Here is a 17,720-nt window from a genome sequence, read left to right as displayed (position 1 = left end):
TAGAAAACGGGCAAGAGACATCGCACCGCAGAGATACAGACTGAAAATAAACACAAAGGATGTTCAGCATCATTAACCATTGGGGAAATGCAAATTAAAACCACAGTGAGATATTGCTATTCACCTGTCGGGGTGGCTAAGATAAAAAATATTGACAGTATCAGATACTGATGAGGATGTGGGGAAACCGGATTGCTTATGCACTGCTGGTGAGGATTTAGCATAGTACAACCATGCCTGGGCAGTGTGGCTCAGTGGTTGGGCATCAACCCATGAACCAGGAGGTCACAGTTTGATTCCCAGTCAGGGCACATGTGGGCTCAATCCCCTCTAGAGGGCAGGCAGGAGGCAGCTGATTAATGATTCTCTCTCGTCATTGATGTTTCTTTCTCTCCCTCTCTCTCCCTCTCTGAAATCAATAAAAATATATTTTAAAAAAATAGTACAGCCACCCCGGAAAAGTTTGGCAGCTTTCTAAGAATTAAACATGCACCTGCCATATTCATTTCTTGAGTGCCTGTCAGGTTGTTTTTTCCTAGTTTCCAGAAATGCCTCCAAGAGAGGCACTGATGTTCCCATGCTGGGGAGCTGAGGCCTGGGTGCTCAGTGTCCTAAAGCCTATATGAAACTTAGACCTGCTTTCAGTCCGCATAGTCTTGTCTGCAAGCTGTCTCCCCCATGTAAAGAGGGAAACTGAGGCTCCAAAGTCACAAGGCAAGTGCATCATGATGGCTGGGCAAGGGTTCTGAGCTTTTTCTTTCTAGCGTCCTAAGGCATCTCCCTTCTGCTCCAGTGGCATCTCTACCCTCCAAGACTTCCCTGGCCAAGGCCTCCCTACCCCAATATTCCCTGGCCATTCATTTCAGCAGAGTTTTCACTTTTTACTCCTTTATGCTTCTTCTATAACTAGTTCTTTGTCTGACAGATATGTGTATTTCTTATCTCTTAAACTAGATTTATAAATTCTTTCAAAACAGCAGCTACCACTTGGCTAAGCAGGTGACACAATCAGCTCACTGTATTAGTTATCTACTGCTGCATAACAAATGACCCCCAAAATCAAGGAGCTTAAAACAAAAAGCATTGCATTTGGCTAGGACTGCTGCACCAAAGTACCATGAACTGGGTGGTGTGAGACAACAGAAATGTGTTTGCTCACAGGTCTGGGGGTCTGAAAGTCTGAGATCAAGCTGTCAGCAGGGTGTCTGCCCTCCAAGTGCTCCAGGAGAGAATACTTCCTTGCTTCTTCTGGCTTCTGGTGGCTGCAGCATTTGCTGGCTTGTGGCCACATCAGTCTGATCCCTGCTCTGCCTCCACGTAGTCTCTCCTCTGTGTGTGTGATCTCTCTGTGCCTCTCTCATAAGGACATTGGTGACGGCCTTCAGACCTACCTGGCTAATCCAGGGTGACCTCCTCATCTCACGGGCCTTAATTATATCACACCTGCAAAAACTGTACCATAGAAGTAACATTCACAGTTCCCAGGGGGTAGGACAGGGACATACCTTTGGGAGCACCACACTACCTCACAGGTTTGCTAGAAAGATTAACTAAGTAAAAATGGGTAACGTGTTTAGAATATACCTGGCTTATAGAACATTCTTTTTGAAAAGACAAAAGTGGTAGGGTGTACGCAGGGAATGAGAACTATAATATCCTGCCCCAGATATCTCTCGTCACCTGGTAAGAAGGTCAGTCATTCCATCCAAATTACATCCGTGAGTGTCTGGACAGACAGACAGACAGACAGACAGACCCAGCCCCATGACCAGCCAGTGGCTCTAAATGACCCCTTGACCAGGTGCCCTCATGTCTACCAGCAAGTGTTCCCAGACAAGCAGAGGCTTCCTCTGAGCTCGTATTAATATGTACAGCACTTTGCTCACATGGAAAATTGATTTTTCTTCTTAAGCACAAAATGTGGCCAGTCTTATAACCTTTCTGCAGTTTGACAAAGGCCATTTATAACCTACTTTCTCCGTCGTCCTTCCTGGCGCCAGTCTCAAATGTCTCGAAGAACTCCGTCCTGCATCTGTAATTATGAATCCTTCTTAAGCAAAATTTAATTTCCAGGAGGGCTGACCTTTTGTTTGCTGCTGTGGTTTTTGTAAATTAATCTTTGTGTGTGTGTGTGTGTGTGTGTGTGTATTGTTATTGATGCTGTTCAGAGTGAAGGCACCGGGGAGCTGGTTGGGAGGGGGGAGTACACCGGGGAGGGGAGGCGTTTTAATCAGCTGTGTTCAGTGATGGATGGGGAGGGCTGGGCCCTGCGGGTTCATCTTTGTGGACAGGAAATGCCAGCAGGATGACTGAAATGAAAACTTAGTGCCTCGCCGTCTCTCCCGCACACAGGAGAGTTGCAACGGCTCCTCCAGCTGCTGGAGTGGAGATGAGCTCAGCCTCCTCAAAGGGCGGAGAACTAAGTGAAATAGCCAGTTGTCCCTTCAGCACAAGATCTTGCGTTCACAGCGCACTTTGCAGGCGCCAGGCCCACCAACAAGAGCATTTGTCTGAGCCACTCAGGGTTGGATCGTTGAGGTTTGTTGGGGTCCAGAGGGCACCCGTTGGGCGATGTGGAGGAACGTGCACGTGGCTGGGTCCAGGACCTGGACTGTCGGCTTAAGGAAGATTCAGGTTATTGTGGTCACTTAAAAATCATTCTTTTATTTAAGCTGGAAAGTGATGCTATTTAGAAATATCACTCCAATGGCCATTCAGAGGGCGGTGTGAGGAGAGCAGGCTGGAGACCAGCAAGTTGGTTAGAAGGCCTCCTGATGGGAGTATGCAGGCATCTCCTTTAGGGCTCCGAGCACAACGGTGGAGAAGTGGCAGATATAAGGCAGGAAGGAAGAGAACTCACATTTGATGAGTACCAAGGTGGTACCAAATTTTGAAGTAAAGTATACATCTTCATGATCCACCTTCAGCCCATTTAACAGATGAGGAAGTTAAGGCTCAGAGAGGGTGAGTATCTTGCCCTGGATCACATGGGGAGACGGGGATGAGCTTGAATAGAAACTCATACTGGGTAGAAGCTCTTTAAATTGCATCCGGCTGCCTCTCTAAATGACCTTTATAGCAGCAGACCTAATTTCACAATTACAATAAGCATGATGGTGATGATGTTCCCAGCAATGTCAATACTAATAGCAGCTAACATTTGTCGTGTGGTTAGCCCATGAGCCACCCCACGCTAGGCACTTCGGGGACATTATCTCTCTTCATTCTCACAATTCTACAAGGCAGATACTGGCAAAAGTCCCATTGTACAGGTGGGCACACCGAGGTTCAGAGAGGTGCAGGGACTTGACCAAGGCCACACAGCTATCGTTGGCCAAAGGGAACTTCATGTACCTTTTCAGAAGGTGGGAGGAAAGGGTGTGATGGGACCTGCCGCCGCCTCGGCCGTAACTCCCTGTCACTCTCTCTCTCTGGGCAGTGTCCCGAGGAGCTACGGCCCATGAAGGACGGCTCCGGCTGCTACGACCACTCCAAAGGCATTGACTGCTCTGACGGCTTCAACGGCGGCTGCGAGCAGCTGTGCCTGCAGCAGGCCCTGCCTCTGCCCTACGATGCCACCTCCAGCACCATCTTCATGTTCTGCGGGTGAGTGTTGCCCAGGCCCAGCCACTCCCTTCCCAGGGGCAGGGGATACGGAGCCAAGGTCTGGAAAGACAGCTTGGCCAGGCCGGGCCCGACCTTCTGCCTCCTGCTCTTGCAGCCCAAGAGGTAGAAGGCAAGAGTGTACATAACCTCTGCACTTCCAAACCGTAATTGTTGAACTAGGAATTCATCTACCTAAGATTTGTTGCACCTACTCTGTGCTCAGTCTTCAATTTATTAGGAGGAAGCATAAATAATCCTATATAATAAAAGGCCAATATGCAAATCGACTGAACAGCAGAACAACTGGTTGCTATGACGCACACTGACCACCATGGGGCAGACGCTCAATACAGGAGCTGCTCCCTGGTGGTCAGTGCACTCCCACAGGGGGAACTCTGCTTAGCCAGAAGCCCTGAGCCGGGCTCACGGCTGGCGAGTGCAGAGGCAGCGGAGGGAGCCTCTCCCGCCTCTGCAGCCCAAGAGGTAGAAGGCAAGAGTGTACATAACCTCTGCACTTCCAAACCGTAATTGTGACACACACACACACACACACACACACACACACACACAGGTTCACGAATTTCGTGCACTGGGCCTCTAGTTACTTAATAATTACAATAAATGTGATCCATGGCCAGCCTGTATCCTAGGGTCAGGATTCGTTGGTGCAGAAGCCTCCTGCCCCTTCTGCATCCCTCTGCAAGCCTGGTAGTGCAGTTAGGAGACAAGTGCAGGCACCATGGGGGTGGCACTAAGAAATCAGCAGGTGTGGTGTTACGAGCATGGGCTTGGCCCAGGTTCCAACGATTGTGTCTGTAGGAAGGTAGCAGTGCCAGGTGCAGGGCTTCGCCTCTCTCTGCCCTAGTGCCCTTGTCTATAGGGATGGTTAACGGGGCGGGGAGACGGAAAGGGAGCCATGCAGACAAAAGCTAAGAACGTGGGGAGTTTTTTATTTAGTCTGAGACGGAAAGAAGGGGCACACGCCTACCGACTTGCTGAGTGGCCTGAGACAAGTCACTTTCCCTCTCTGGGCCACAGTTTGACCACCTGTGAAATGAGACATTTGGACAACGATTCCTACATTGAGGACTCAGTGGTTGTTACCCCGTCATACATAGCATCTAGCATGCTGGTTGGTCCTCAGCAATCACTCAAGAAAGTGGCAGCCTTTTTCCCTCTCGTTGTTCCCTTTCTGATGAGGTCTTCATATTAGAAAACCTCCTCACCTTTTGACATTCTGTGATTCAGAAAAATAATCCCGTGGTCAGTGAGAAGGTTAGTCATTGAGGCACGCTCAGTGCATCACTAGACAGCAACGGAGGATAAAGGCACAGAACGACCTTTTCAGCCTCGCGTGTTATGGAAAAGGGGGTGGAGGAGTGGCTATGCGTTTCATCTCGGTTCAAGAGAAAATTAATTTCCTTGCCTGGTTCTAATCTGTGGGGTCCGGTTTTCATCGTGGGGCTTATTTTCAGGGCCGCCCTCTCGGCCCCCGTGCCACCTGAGCTGCAGGTGCCTTGCAGCAGGGGTTGGGGGAGCTCACCTGAGGCCTGGATATGTGTCAGTAAAATAAATAAGAAATAAATTACTGTATGCAGACCTGAATTTATAGCAGGCTCTCCCGCCCTTAAGTGACTGCAGAGCTAGTGGAGTAAATTATGCATGGGCTCCAATCCGAGGCTGAATACAGAATCAGTCGTGTTCTATCATTGTTATTTTCCCCCTGTGCACTTCGGGGGAGGTGTCCTTCTGTTGCAAATAACAACAGTAACCGCGCAGCGACAGCACCTGTGGATTTTGAGGTCGCAGCTACCCACAGCACAGGGCAGTGGTCAAGGGGGACCGACAGGTTGGGTTCTGGTCCTAGCTCTCCACCTCTGCATCTCTCAGACCCCTTTCCTCAGCTCTAAAGTTTTCATAATATCGACCTCACTATGAGGATGGTTGTGAAGAGTGCAGGTCCTTTACATTTAATGAAACTCAATCAAGGTTAGGGATTGTGCCCAGGGTCATGTGGCTAGTATCGTAGTGCCCACATCTTTGCTGGGTGACCTGACACATAGTAGGTGCTCTCTGATGAAGGCCTGGGGGGGGATGGGGATGGGGTGGAGTGGGGCAAAGGAGGACAGTGATAAGAGGTGGAAATGGAGACATCTGTGATACTGTCAGCATTAAAAAACATATTGCTAAGCGGAGTTCCTTAGCTAACAGGGCTAGGGAGGTTGTTCCCAGTCCGGCCTTCCCAGCAGCATTTCTAGCCATTCCCCCTCCTGAATGAGGTCTCCCGGCCTCAGCTTCTGGTGTTTTGATAACGTTGCTCCCTCGGCCTCTCCCCTCCTCTCTGTGCCCTCACCATTTGTGTGTCTCTTTACCTTGGACAGCTGTGTCACCTTCCCCAGCAAAACTTCTCTGAGCCCCGCAGGGGTGCAGGGCTGAGGGGTGCAGAGGTGGGAGGTGCAGGGGTTGGAGGTGCAATTGTCCTGGGCTGGGTAATATACCTCCTCTTTTCAAGGGGATACTATTTAAATATTGGCTCAGTAATTACTGAGTAGGGTTAGGGTATGCAAAGCAAGACTTTTTATTGTCTTATTTTGCTTTGTATTTTTTATTTCTACCTTCAAGACCCTCTTGCAAAGGAGAGATGCATTTACATTTGGCCTTAAATTCTAAGTCATTCCGTGAAATTTTGACACCTCTTGCAGATGGGACCTCTGGCTAGCTGCCCTGGTTCTGAGCCCCTAGTCAGGCCAAGTTCCTCCAAAGTGAGCCAAGAATCCTTTCTCTGGGGTCACTTAGTGCCCCCCCCCCACCTTGTGCTTCTCCCTGTGGTAGCCCCACTGCTCTGTTTACTTGCCTGCTTTCCTGTCTGGTCCCAGTCACACAGGGAACACCTGGTGAGCAGACTGGGCCTTAGTCACCTGTGCGTCCCCATTGTCATTTCCCATTGCTTGGCCCAAAGACTTCTTCCAAACCGTAATTGTTGAACTAGGAATTCATCTACCTAAGATGTGTTGCACCTACTCTGTGCTCAGTCTTTCCTGGGACGCTGAGAATGCAAAGAAGTATGGAGCACAAGTCTGTGCCTACCAGGGACAAAGGGGACCCTGGGGACAGGTGGCTGAGCCTTGGTCCTGATGGATGTTGATGGAACACAGGTACCTGATGGTAGAGAGCAGCCAGTGATTTTGAGATAGGTGGATAAGGTCATTGGATGCTAAGCGAAGGCATTTACAATGAAATATTATAGGTGAAGGAACGTTACTTTCCTCTAAGACCTTGGCAAGTTACCTAGCAACCATGTTTGCTGTGTGTGTGTATGTACAGTATATACTGTGCATTCTTCCAAGAGGGTTTAATATTATCCACGTAGATCCAACCTATATAATATAAAGATAGGGCCTATCAGAGTGAGGAGAGAAAGGGTGAGGGAGAATAAGATTTCAGGAGCCTGAAATGGGAGCGTGTCTATACATTTAGCTCTGTGCTTCTTGGCAACCCAAGTGAACAGGGGGAAAACAACCCACACCTACCTGATTATGTAGTTGTCCTTGCTTGAGAAAAGAAAGGTTGTGTGTTTTTGCTTTTCCTCCCAGAGGGTACACATCTTTTCCTGACTTAATGCGATAAGAAAGCTGTTTCCTATGTGCCAGTGGTCGGCAAACCATGGCTTGCGAGCCACATGCGGCTCTTTGGCCCCTTGAGTGTGGCTCTTCCACAAAATACCACGTGCGGGCGCGCATGTACAGTGCGTTTGAAACTTCATGGCCCATGCGCAGAAGTTGGTTTTCGGCCTGGGTGAGTCTATTTTGAAGAAGTGGCGTTAGAAGAAGTGGGGGGGGGGTGTCCGTCACTCGGGCAACGGGAGACGCAGCTCGGGGGAGGCAAGCGCGATTCATGCACGAGTTGAGTGAGCCAGTCAGTCAGCAGTCTCAGTGCAGTGGTTAGTACTAGTCGTGTCCACAAATCTCACGCGGGTAACGAAAGTACCTACTCGAAGCATAAAGTTACCTGTATTTTTCCAACCAGCTGCAAATCTTACAGGTATTTTTGTCATCAATTTAAGAATTGTAATTATTTTGTGTTGGTGGCTTTATTATTATAAAATGAAACATTTTTTTAGGTGCCCTGTTTGACATGGCTACAAAGAAGCAAACTACCTGTATAGTTTAAAAAATTTGGCTCTCAAATGAAACTTCAATCGTTGTACTGTTGATATTTGGCTCTGTTGACTAATGAGTTTGCCGACCATTGCTATATGCCTATAGAAGGAACGTCACCAACATTTCTTAAGTGTCAGCGTTACTTCGATCCTTTAGAGGAGGTAACTGGAGGCCTCACAGGCAGTGAAGAGGTGAAGAGAGACAGTATCCCTAGCTTCTGTCTTCTAATTTGAATGTTTAATGTGTTTAACTGTAATTTAATTAAACATGTAATGAAAATGTACTTTAAAAACATGGGTTCCCAGAGCATGTCCATCCTCAAATAGTCCTTACTAGCTTATCTCTGTTTAATGTCATTTTGAAGTGATTTTAGGAGGGAGAGGAGATAAATACATGTGTTTTATACACGTCGTTAACCGGAAGCTGTTTATTTTCATCGTCGAAGCTAAGCCTGCTCTAATAGCAGAAAGCCGAGAATGGAGACAGCGATTTGAACATGACTCTTAGTAACTGGATGCAGGGGTGCGGAGCACTTGCTTTATGGTGGTCTCCAACTTTTGGGTTAGACGTGACTTCTGATTGAAGGATGTGGAATTTAAACCTCTCACAGTTAACATAGGACAGTTAACCTCTCATAGTGAACACAACAGTTAACCTCTCATAGTTAACATAGAACATCCACATGCCATGTTCTCATGAAACTTTACAACCTTGCGTTCTCCGCTGTTTGAAATATTTTGAAAGGCTCAGGTGTAGGACATATTCACAGACACCTGGTAAACGTGTACCAAGTCCATCCATTTGTTGAGATAGGGGTTTTCCAATGTGGGTTTTGTGTGTCATTAGTTCCATGAGCTGCTTAAAGATAAAAAAGGAAGCTTGGTGACCAAGCGCATGTGGGGAAGACTGCACTCTGACACTGCCTCTTGGAAGTTCACAGTGCACCTGGGGGTAGTAAAGGCTCTGACAAGTCCTGCAGTGATGGGACATATATTTCTTTGGTTCTAAAGTTCCCATGTTTTCCACATTTTAATATATTTGAAATTATGATATATTTTACATGATTATTTTGACAAATTTAATTAGTGATGTTTTCTTTCTTTTTTAGTGTTTGTTGAAATACTAGAGTTTCTTAAAGTTTGGGAGGGGGTCTTAGCGTAACTACAATATGTTATATAATTTAGCCCAAAGTTCTCCATGAAATTATGTTTCTTTTTTTCCTTTCCCTTCCCTTTTCTTCCATTTCCCTCCTTCCTTCTTTTCTAAAGAATACCCTTGAGTACATTACTTTCAAAATGGCTATTTTAGAACTCTAAGTTTTTACCATGAGTGAAGTCTTCAGATAGCACCTTGCCTGAGAAGAGTTTCACTAAACTTCATTTTGGGTAACATTGGGATGATCCTTTCATGAGAAAGACTCCTGCAACATTGGTTAGTGGGGTGCATGTGGTAGGTGGCCACACCCCCTAGGTCACAGAAGGTCCTGTCCTGCTGACCCAGGTGGGATTTTCTCACAGGTGTCAGCCCAGGAGAGCTCAGAAGCCTCTCCTCCTCTCTTGCCTGGCAGTGGAATGCTCACCTCCATCCCTAACAATGGCCCACATCTATATGATGTGCAGTTCCTTGAGTTCTTCTTACCCTTCACTTTCCTCTATTCTTATTTTTTCTAGTATCTGACTCCCTTCCCTGTTTAAAAATCAGTAGTTTCTAATCTAGGCATTTCAATAAGTAATTCATTGCTTCCATAAACCATTGAGGGATGAATGAGAGAGCAAATACTACATGAACCAATAAATAAATACTCTGCTGTGAGAATTTGTATGAATGCCACTCTCTGTAGGTCCCAGTTTTCTCTTTGAAAAACAAGCAGATTGGAAGAAGTTGTTTGTGCTGAAGTGGAACCGGTACTAGATCTGGAGTAAGAAGATCCATGGCAAGGCCCTGGCGTTTCTAAAATGTTCATGGGGTCTTGGAGGCAAGGTTGCAGTGAGAGTGCCCATGTTGTGATGTTGCTACAAGGCTTAAGGAAAGCGTGCTCTTGCCTAAACACAAGTAAAGTTTTGCTAACATAAAAACAAAACAAAACAAACAAAAAACAACTTTAAAACCTGTAAAGGATTTTTGTGAGTTTATTTGAGCCAAACTGTCGACAATTGCCGGGAAGCAGAATCTCAACATATTGAGATAGTACTCCGGAAAATGGCAGCTTTTCACTTAGTTTTATAAATTCCGTCCAAAGAGGAGATGTAAGTGGGTTACATGAAATCCATTGGTGATAGATTAGGGAGGCGGAGAAAGCAAAGCAAGCGAGGGGCGAGGGAGGGGAGCACGGGCAACAAACCTCTAGGATTGGATAAAAAGTAAAATGATAGACACATGCTTCTTTTATATAGGTGGGCACAGGATAGTTAACAGTAGACCAGGGGTCCTCAAACTACAGCCCGCGGGCCACATGCAAATACAAATATTGTATTTGTTCCCATTTTGTTTTTTTACTTCAAAATAAGATATGTGCAGTGTGCATAGGAATTTGTTCATAGATTTTTTTTAAACTATAGTCCGTCCCTCCAATGGTCTGAGGGACAGTGAACTGGCCCCCTGTTTAAAAAGTTTGAGGACCCCTGCAGTAGACAATTAACACTGGCACTAACAATAACAATGAGGAGTTTGTGGTTTATGCCCTGGTGCCATTAGTTGTGCTAGGGGATCTGGAAAAAAGGGGAAAGGGGGAACTTACAAGTTACACTGACATCCCTCAGGCATGTTATCTTAGATGCAAAAAGACAATAGGCTCAGTAAAGATCAAAGTTTATTTTTATCAGGGAAGATACTAGCCTTGGACTTGACTACACACTACAAACTGCTTTTTAATTAAAGGTTTTAAATTCAGACCATCCTTTGTGGTTACTTTAGGTCCCTTGAGTTTGCAAGGCCGCCATGCAGGCCTTCCCTGAAGTAGCCAGGTTAGCCTGTGGCCCCTTTTCTTCCACAGCTTTATGGTGCGGCCTCAGAAGTCCTCTCTAGTTCTGTTCTCTGTAATGTGATGGGTATGTTAAGGGTAGCACATGTGTTGCCTTTGGCTCAAGTGCCCAGTCTGTATCTTTGTACTTTATGTTTTTCCTTTTGGCATGTGTATAAATAGTTTCATGCAGATATTGGCAGGTTTCCTGTGAGCCAACAAACACTCTGGAGCATTTCTGTAAGAAAATCTCCCAGACGACAGAGCTCTAAAGGAGCTCTATATTTATGTCATTTGGTACAAAAATAAAATTAACAAAAAAAGAAACCAGCGACTAAACAGACCTTTGCATAAATCCTCTTGTGCCCTAGGGGGGCTTGAGGGAGAGAGTTGCCCACATTTCACAACTGAGAAGAAGGTTGGTCTTGATGAGTCCCTATTTTGTTTTTTTCCTGCATCTCTTAGGGCAGTGATGGTGAACCTTTTGAGCTCGGCGTGTCAGCATTTTGAAAAACCCCAACTTAACTCTGGTGCCGTGTCACGTATAGAATTTTTTTGATATTTGCAACCATAGTAAAACAAAGATTTATATTTTTGATATTTATTTTATATATTTAAATGCCATTTAACAAAGAAAAATCAACCAAAAAAATGAGTTCACGTGTCACCTCTGACATGCGTGTCATAGGTTCGCCATCACTGTCTTAGGGGCTTACTAACTACCCCAGGCTTTTCATCCCCCCTCCTCCCTCTCCTACTGAGCCACAGCTCTTTCCCACCCCAGGCAAAAGAAAACCACCATGAAACTACAGTTGTAATTGGCTAAAAGCGCGCGCGTGCACACACACACACACACACACACACACACACAGTCATATGCCCACACCCTGTTAACTCCAAGGTTAACTTCCTTCCACCATTATTGACAAGGCATTGATAGCTCCATGGGCGGCAAATCGCATAGAGTCTCTAGCCAGTTTCCTTATTTGAAATTGGGAGCTGTACTGCCCTGTGATGGTTATGCATTACTTTCCTAATGACTGCAAAAATTTTCCACAAACTTAATGGCTTGAAACAACACAAATTTATTATTATACAGTTGTGGCAGTCAGGATGCCTAAAATCTAGGCATTGGCAAGACTTCAAGGCCAGAGACTCTCTCCTCTCTCTCTCTCTCTCTCTCTCTCTCTCTCTCCTCTCTCTCTCTCTGTATCTCATTCTCTGTCTGGGGCACTCTTGTCTACCTCGGAAGCTCTCATAAGGCCCCTGTGATTACATTGAGCTCACAAGATAATTCAGGATAATCTTCCCATCTCAAAAATTCTTAATCATATCTGCAAAATCCCTTCTGCCATAGAAGTTAACATATTCACAGGTTCTTCGGATTAGGACACGGATCACTTTGTGGACTATTATTCTCTCTACTACAGGTTGTAATAAGGAGCAAAGCAGGTCATATATAGAAAAAAAATTAGGCTCTGGAATCGGGAATCTAGGGCTAAGCTTTGCATATGTGATGTGTATTGTGTGTGTGCATCCATATATGTGTATAATGTATACATGTAACTTATATGTAATTATATGTGTACAGATTTATATATTCATATATATATATATATATATATGATTTATTTTCAATGAATGGCCCATAAAAGTTCCCAATTATGTAATTTGAATATTTTTTTTAAAAAAAGAAGAGTCAAAGAAGGGCAGCTCCGCAGACTTTAAGAAATCTAGATCTTGGGGGTGGGTGGTGCAGGCTAGAAGGGGTCAATGGGGGAAAAGGGGGACATCTATAATACTTTCAACAATAAAGATAAACTTTTAAAAAATCTAGATCTAGAAAAACGTCAGAAACTGGGACCCAAGAACCACTGGAAATAAGTGTACATTCCCTGAGAAGTGTCAGGGGGCTAATAGATCATATAACAATCGTAGGTAATAACAGCACAGTCACAGTAACACTCATGATGGCAGTCACAATGCCTGATGCATTCCCTGGCTCCTACAGGATGGACGCTATTGTCTCCTTTGTGTAAGTTATCTCTAATCCTCACATCAGCTCTGTGATACCGATTAGTGTTACCCCATTTAATAGATTCTGACACTGAGGCCTAAGGAAGCTTACTGAGTTCCTCAGGGTCCTATAGCTGCTAGGTGGTGCAGCCTCTATTAAAGTCAAATTTAATTAGATCACACATACTTGTGAACTTGACACCTATGTCATCCTTAAGTTAGGAGGCATGAAATCTCAATAAATTCAACGTTGAAATTGTACGTGGTACATTCTTAGACTAGAAGGCAATGCTATTTTGTATTAAGAACACTCTAGCTAGCAAGTGAATCTAACTACTTGAGAGTTACAGAAAGACAACCCTCAGCGTAACACCCGGATAAGGAAAAACACAAATTGGAATCCCCGCCTCTTGAGAAAGGAGCGGGAGCTGGAAAGCTGCATTTCGAACTCATGCAGGGCGTGGCAATGTCATACTTGGGAGCCTATGGCATTTATCAAGAAGCAAGAAAGCTTGAAACCAAGCAAGTGAAGCCTTCAGCTCAAGAGACCATAAAAAAGAATCCTGAAGCAAAGTCAAAGACAGCAGTAGGAAGGAATTAATACAAATAAAAGCCGAAATAAATAAAATAGGAAAAAAAATAAAAGGAGCCCCATCAATAAAATGAAAAAAGCCCGTTCAAAGGAGAGTGAGACAGAAACACAAATAAGCACATTAGGAACGAGCTAGGGACATCACCATGGAAGCACAGAAGATAAAACACATCTAATGAGAATACTGTGTATGACTATAGACCAATAAATTTGAGTCTTGATAAAATGCAATATTTTCTTAGAAAATATAAATTACCAAGTTAGAGTCACGATGGTGTGGAAAATCTAAATTGACAGATAATATAAAATAAACTGATAAGAGAGCTTAAAGAGCTACAGTGGAAAAGAAGACATCAAGCCCAGGGGATTATAGGCAGGTCCCACCACATCGTATCTTATAAAAGCTACGCAGAGAAAGGAAAGGACAATGTTCTAATATAGTCCACATGCTCACATTATCCTCAGACCCAAACTGGGCAAATATAAAGTCCTCCATCCCGAAAAATCTGTCCACATATTAGAGCTGATGAGTTCCTTATGTGGTCTGATGAAAAATCAATATATGAAAATCAGTACTAGCTCTCCTCAACATCAGCAATAACACGGGAAAATATAAGGGAAAACATAAGAGGAAAACCGATCCTACTCCCGAGGTGGAGAAGACTGTAGTAATGGGAGTTGTGTGTTTCACACTATATTCCAAACACGAATCATTTCCTAACAGTGGCGCGATAAGGTGGGGGCTTCTTTATAGGTAAACAAAGGAAGTCCAGAGAGGTTAAGCATTTTTTCCAAGGTCACACAGTAAGGAAGGGAATCAGGATTTATACTCCAGTGGTCTGGATCCAAGATGCGTGTTTGTAACCTCTAGAGCAGTGGTTCTCAACCTTCCTCATGCTGCGACCCTTTAATACAGTTCCTCACGTTGTGGTGACACCCAATTTCATTGTTACAAATTGAACATAATTAAAGCATAGTGATTAATCACAAAAACAATATGTAATTATATATGTGTTTTCCGATAGTCTTAGGCGACCCCTGTGAAAGGGTCGTTCGACCCCCAAAGGGATCGCGACCCACAGGTTGAGAACCGCTGCTCTAGAGCATAGTGCATCACACAAATACCTGTGAAGGATCCCCCCACGCACACTCACAAGAGATGTGCAAGACTGTTGTGATCAAATAGCAATACATTCAGTGAAGGGTTTAAAGGGACATTTGATAAATGGAGATGCAAACTAGATTTAGAAGACTCACAACTGTGAAGATGCTGTATCAGTCAGCTAGGATAAGAGAAGCTATGTTGCTCTCCCAAATGGTCCTCCAAAGGGAAGCTCACACACAAGATTTTATGCATTGTTCATGCGAGGTCCATTGTGAATGGGCAGCCTGCTTCCATCCAGTACTCCGCGTCTGGATGCAGGCTGGCCGTGGCGAGAGAGGAGAGGGCTGAGAAACAGAGCCGGGTCTGGCCATGGCATGAGCCCTTTCAGCACAGATGCCGTCCTTCCCTGTCCTGTCACAGGGTCCCTCCAGCCCAGCTACAAGGGCATCTCAGAACCTCTGTCTACAGCTCAGGTCCAGGAAGAGGACCCAGCGTGTGACACCACCCCTGCCACAGTGGTCAGCAGTGCCCAGCACACAGTTGGCTCTTACTATATACTTCTGAAAGGGGAAAAAAATATTTAAACCTTCCCCCAAGGTAGTCTACAAATTCAATGCAGTACCACCCCAAATTCCACTTGGGTTTTATATGGAACTTCACAAGCCAACTCCAGAATTCATCTGAAGGGGAAAATGAGTGAGAATAATGGGAACATTTTGAATAGAAAATTTGTGTTCGTGATGGGGAGGGGACTTACTTTACTATATCCAGACCACAGTATAGAGCCATAGTGATGAGACTGGAGTAGAATTATTGCAGGAATATCCAGATCATTCAATAGGGAAAACTCCAATCGTGTATACATGGTATACATAGGGATGTAGTATATGACAAAACAGCATTTCAAAGTAGTGAAAGCAAGGACCTTCAGGTCATTAGTACTCATTATAAAAATGAGTCAAAATAACCACTTCTACCATGCACAAAATTTAATTCCACATCGATTAAAGAGCTAGAGAGGTAAAAACTATATATATTAGAAGAATATAAAGGAAGATGTTTTGTCATTGTGTGGCTTCCTGAGCATTGCACAAAATTCAGAAGCAATAAAGGACCAGCCAGGATAGAGAGGGTATAAGATCTTAAAAGCAAGATTAAAATACAAATACAGACTGGAAGAAAATGTCAATATATATGGAAGGAGAAGGGTCACTATTCACAAAATAGGCAAAACATCTACAAGTCAGTAAGGAAAAGGGTAAGAATTCCAATAGAAAAATGGTCAACGCATATGGTCGGACAATCTGCAGACGAAGAAATACACAGACCATGGCATGAAAAGATAGTGGACCTCACCAGTCATCAGGAAATGCAAATCCCAACAAAAGTACACTATTTTCCCCCATCCCAGATCGGCAGTAATGAACATGAAAAATGTGGGCAATGGGCGCTCTCATTCATCACGGACCGATTGTAAGCTCGTAGAGTCTCTGAGGACAGTCATTTAGAAGATCTATCAAAATTTTAAAATTCCTAAAACATTGACCCAGCAATCCTCTTCTAGAAATCTCTCTTACAGAAATGCACACACGTGCAGTGATATATGTACAATGATCTTTATTATGGTGCCGTTTGTAATAGCAAACAGCTATAAACAACCAAAATGCCCATCAATAAAGATTAGTTAAAAGCATTCTGGTACATTTATAATGTGCCATGCCAAATAACTATTAAAAAGATCTCTATGAATACAGATTTGAAAAGATCTTTAAGAAATAGTATTAGGTACAAATGCGTGTCTCACAACACATATACACATACACACACACACACGGGTGTCCCCAAAAATGTATTCACACTTTGAATAATTACAAAGGCGGTGCTTATTAAATTACATTTCTTTTTCAAAATGTAATAGATTATCTGTTAAAGTATGTATACATTTTGAGGGGATACTTATATATAAATTATATTTAATGTGTATCTTTAAATGCACTGATAAAACTTTGGAAGAATACATAATAGTTAACAATGATGACCGCTAGAACAGGAAGTAAAATATATGTGGCGTGGGAAATGAGGAATTTCCACATTTTGCTCTGTAATATTAAATCATTTACAACAAAAGTGTACTTAATCATGAGTGTGTAAATCATTTCTCATATTTGCTGGGAAGTTCCTGGCATACATGGATTTACACTTTTTCAAGTCCTTATTATATACTCTGCATGTTTCTAGAACTTGCTTTAGCTGTACTGCAACTTTATTGAAGGTTAATTGCTTACATGTAACACAGGCAAGCAGAAAGGGAAATAGACATGACCAGGGCACCAGGACACGCCTTCTTCCGGACCTTCCCACTGCACATTGGTTGGAAGAGACCTGCATTTGATTGCCAGCTTTGCCACTTTTGGTGTGACATGCTTTATTTCTTGGCTCCTCATTTTGCTTCTTTGTAAGGCAGGAATGATGATACTACTTTTTTTTTTCATGATCGAATATTGATATGCAAAGTACCCAGTGGATCTTATGTGCTCAATAAATAGAAACAGCACCATTGCCACCATTCCTACAATTACCTTGTTAACTACCTGCAGTTCCTGTGTGGGTGTTTTTGCATCCAATGTATCACGGGACCTCATAGCATCCTAGTCAATGAAGGTCGGAGTGTCTACCCCATTTCACAGATGAGGAAACTGGAGATTGGAGAGTCAAATGACTTGCCAAGGCTTAGAGAGGTCCAAAGACACAGAGATGGTATTGATACAGTTTCTCCAATTGTCCAGCTCTTGTTTATTATGTGTGCTCTATCCCTTGTGTGTAGCAAAGGACCATGAACAGGTGGACACTCAAAGAATTCCCGTTTCTGGGTTGATGTTTGTCAGGGGCTGGTTTTTATGCTTCCTCCCTTCTCCCCATGCCTCTCTCAAGAGATTCCTTTCCCACTGCAAACGCAAACATCGCAAATATTACTTCCACATCCCATTCAGCTGCCTGTTTGGTCCATAGAGGAGCGCGCCCTGCTGCAGAGGTATGTCCAGGGCCCTGGTGCTATCAGGACTGGTCCTTAGAGGCCAGGAGAGGCTGTGAACATTGCTAATTGAACAGAAGTGGCAGCTGCTGCCTGTGCTGTCCGTGGTCCTGGAAGAATCCCCTCTGAGCTACAAGGGTAATAAAAACCTTGTTTTTGCACTAGTCTTTCACCTTGGTCGACAGATACACTGGGAATAGATTCCGGTTGGAGGAGCTAGTTGATGATTCCCAGTGAAATGGTCTGTCATG

General features: G+C 44.3%; 1 protein-coding gene across 1 annotated transcript in view; it reads left to right on the top strand.

Annotated features, from left to right (window-relative positions):
• Window positions 1-17,720, top strand: part of LOC102436882 (astrotactin-2) — a 483,991-nt gene that overhangs the window by 190,710 nt on the left and 275,561 nt on the right. The window contains exon 8 of the mRNA XM_023755930.1: window positions 3,440-3,606. Coding sequence (XP_023611698.1) covers window positions 3,440-3,606 — 167 coding nt within the window. The remainder of the gene's footprint in view (window positions 1-3,439; window positions 3,607-17,720) is intronic.

This window comes from Myotis lucifugus, unplaced genomic scaffold, assembly GCF_000147115.1.
Source record: "Myotis lucifugus unplaced genomic scaffold, Myoluc2.0 scaffold_87, whole genome shotgun sequence".
In the NCBI taxonomy this organism is placed as follows: Eukaryota; Metazoa; Chordata; class Mammalia; order Chiroptera; family Vespertilionidae; genus Myotis; species Myotis lucifugus.
Note: the sequence above shows the minus strand (reverse complement) of the source record. Positions and strands in the feature narration are given on the sequence as shown.